Source organism: Acartia tonsa, chromosome 3, assembly GCF_053477335.1.
Source record: "Acartia tonsa isolate MP-2025a chromosome 3, ASM5347733v1, whole genome shotgun sequence".
Classification (NCBI taxonomy): domain Eukaryota; kingdom Metazoa; phylum Arthropoda; class Copepoda; order Calanoida; family Acartiidae; genus Acartia; species Acartia tonsa.
The window spans coordinates 8,383,407-8,385,355 of record NC_137262.1 but is presented as its reverse complement, the minus strand read 5'-3'; the positions used below and the strand labels follow the sequence as shown (position 1 = coordinate 8,385,355).

Sequence of the window (1,949 nt, the reverse complement as noted above, 5' to 3'; positions counted from 1 at the left end):
GTATATTTCATGTTAAGCAGTCACAAATCATCTGTTAAGATGAACACATTAAAAACTGTGGTCAGCTTGTTTCTGCTCTGTAACCCAGTGTTAAGCTGTGTGACAACAATAGATCGCTATGCCTGGGTCTTTGATGCTAACACAGACACACTTATATCTGGTATAAGTACACCAGAGAAATGTCTTGAAGAATGTATCAAGTCAGATACTTGTCAAGGGTACACGTGGCAGCATCAGAACTTTGTCGACATTTGCCTGCTAATGAAAAAACTGAGATCTCTGGAATATTGTGGAGATAGCTGTTCCAGTGGAACTACTGTTGAAAATGTTGCAGGTGGCTGTACAGGGGCTGCTGATCATATTATTGATGAAGTGACCACAACTACTGTTCAAGACTGTTGGAAGACGTGTGTTCAAGAGCCCCAGTGCACTTCATTCACCTGGTTTAATCAGTCCTCAATGTTTAAAGAAACATGCTTCTTATTCTCTTCTTGCTCTGAAGTACAAGATTGTATCAGTTGTCTCTCAGGTAGATTACTTTGCATAGAAGATTACATTGACTGGACAACAAGTTATCCAACAGGATCTTCAAGTTACCCAACAGGATCTACAAGCTACCCAACTGGATCTTCAAGTTACTCAACAGGATCTACAAGCTACCCAACTGGATCATCAAGCTACCCAACTGGATCATCAAGTTACCCAACTGGATCTTCAAGTTACCCAACAGGATCTACAAGCTACCCAACTGGATCATCAAGTTACCCAACAGGATCATCAAGTTATCCAACTGGATCATCAAGCTATCCAACAGGATCTACAAGCTACCCAACCGGATCATCAAGCTATCCTACTGGATCTACAAGCTACCCAACTGGATCATCAAGCTACCCAACTGGATCATCAAGTTACCCAACTGGATCTTCAAGTTACCCAACAGGATCTACAAGCTACCCAACTGGATCATCAAGTTACCCAACAGGATCATCAAGTTATCCAACTGGATCATCAAGCTATCCAACAGGCTCTACAAGCTACCCAACCGGATCATCAAGCTACCCAACTGGATCTACAAGCTATCCAACCGGATCTACAAGCAACCCAACAGGATCTACAAGCTACCCAACTGGATCATCAATCTACCCAACTGGATCATCAAGCTACCCTACTGGATCATCAAGCTACCCTACTGGATCTACGAGCTACCCAACTGGATCACCAAGCTATCCAACAGGATCATCAAGCTATCCTACTGGATCTACAAGTTATCCAACAGGATCAACTCAATACCCAACTGGAAGGCCAACTTATATGTCATCAAGTGTAGGTCCCACAGGCTCATCCCAATACCCAACTGGTTCATCAGGAAGGCCTACATATTACTCATCAACATCTTATCCCACTGCAGCTTCTAGCCAATACCCTTCTGGATCAACTTCAAGACCAACAGACTCCAGCTCCAGCTATCCTACTCAATCTTCAAGTGTACCCCTACCAGCTCAATGCAGCAATTACAAACTTCTTGATGATGTGACTAGAAGTGTCAATAGTTCACATAACTATTACTGTGATGAATCATCGGATAGATATACTAGCCCAGACTGGGTTGGTACAGGTTATTACCGTGTTGTTCCTCCAGCTGGAAATTTTATTGCAGACTACTCAAACGGAGTACAAAGATGTGGCACAAACACTGTAGGATATCTGATGGATCAACACCATCAAGAAGCTGGCAGAGAAATTAATGCAAGTGTTTGCTTTAAGGGCACCAGCAATGGTGGCTGTGACAGAACCATTGATGTAAAGATCACAAATTGTATTGATTTTTATGTTTACTATCTAATTGATGTTTTTCTTTGTAGTTCTAGATATTGTAGCACAGAAAAATTGTATTATCCATAAATTTTGATTATATGAAGTTATAAATATAGCAATTATAAGTGTTGAAA

The 1,949-nt window shown here is 41.4% G+C and overlaps 1 protein-coding gene across 1 annotated transcript; it reads left to right on the top strand.

The window, feature by feature from the left end:
• On the top strand, positions 1-1,949 carry LOC145313217 (uncharacterized). Its single transcript, XM_080152514.1, has one exon. The coding sequence runs from the start codon at positions 10-12 to the stop codon at positions 1,900-1,902; it is 1,893 nt and encodes a 630-aa protein (XP_080008640.1). The 5' UTR covers positions 1-9; the 3' UTR covers positions 1,903-1,949.

Coding starts and splice junctions, on each gene's coding strand:
- LOC145313217 (XM_080152514.1), top strand. CDS start 10: ATGTTAAGCAGTCACAAATCATCTGTTAAGATGAACACATTAAAAACT.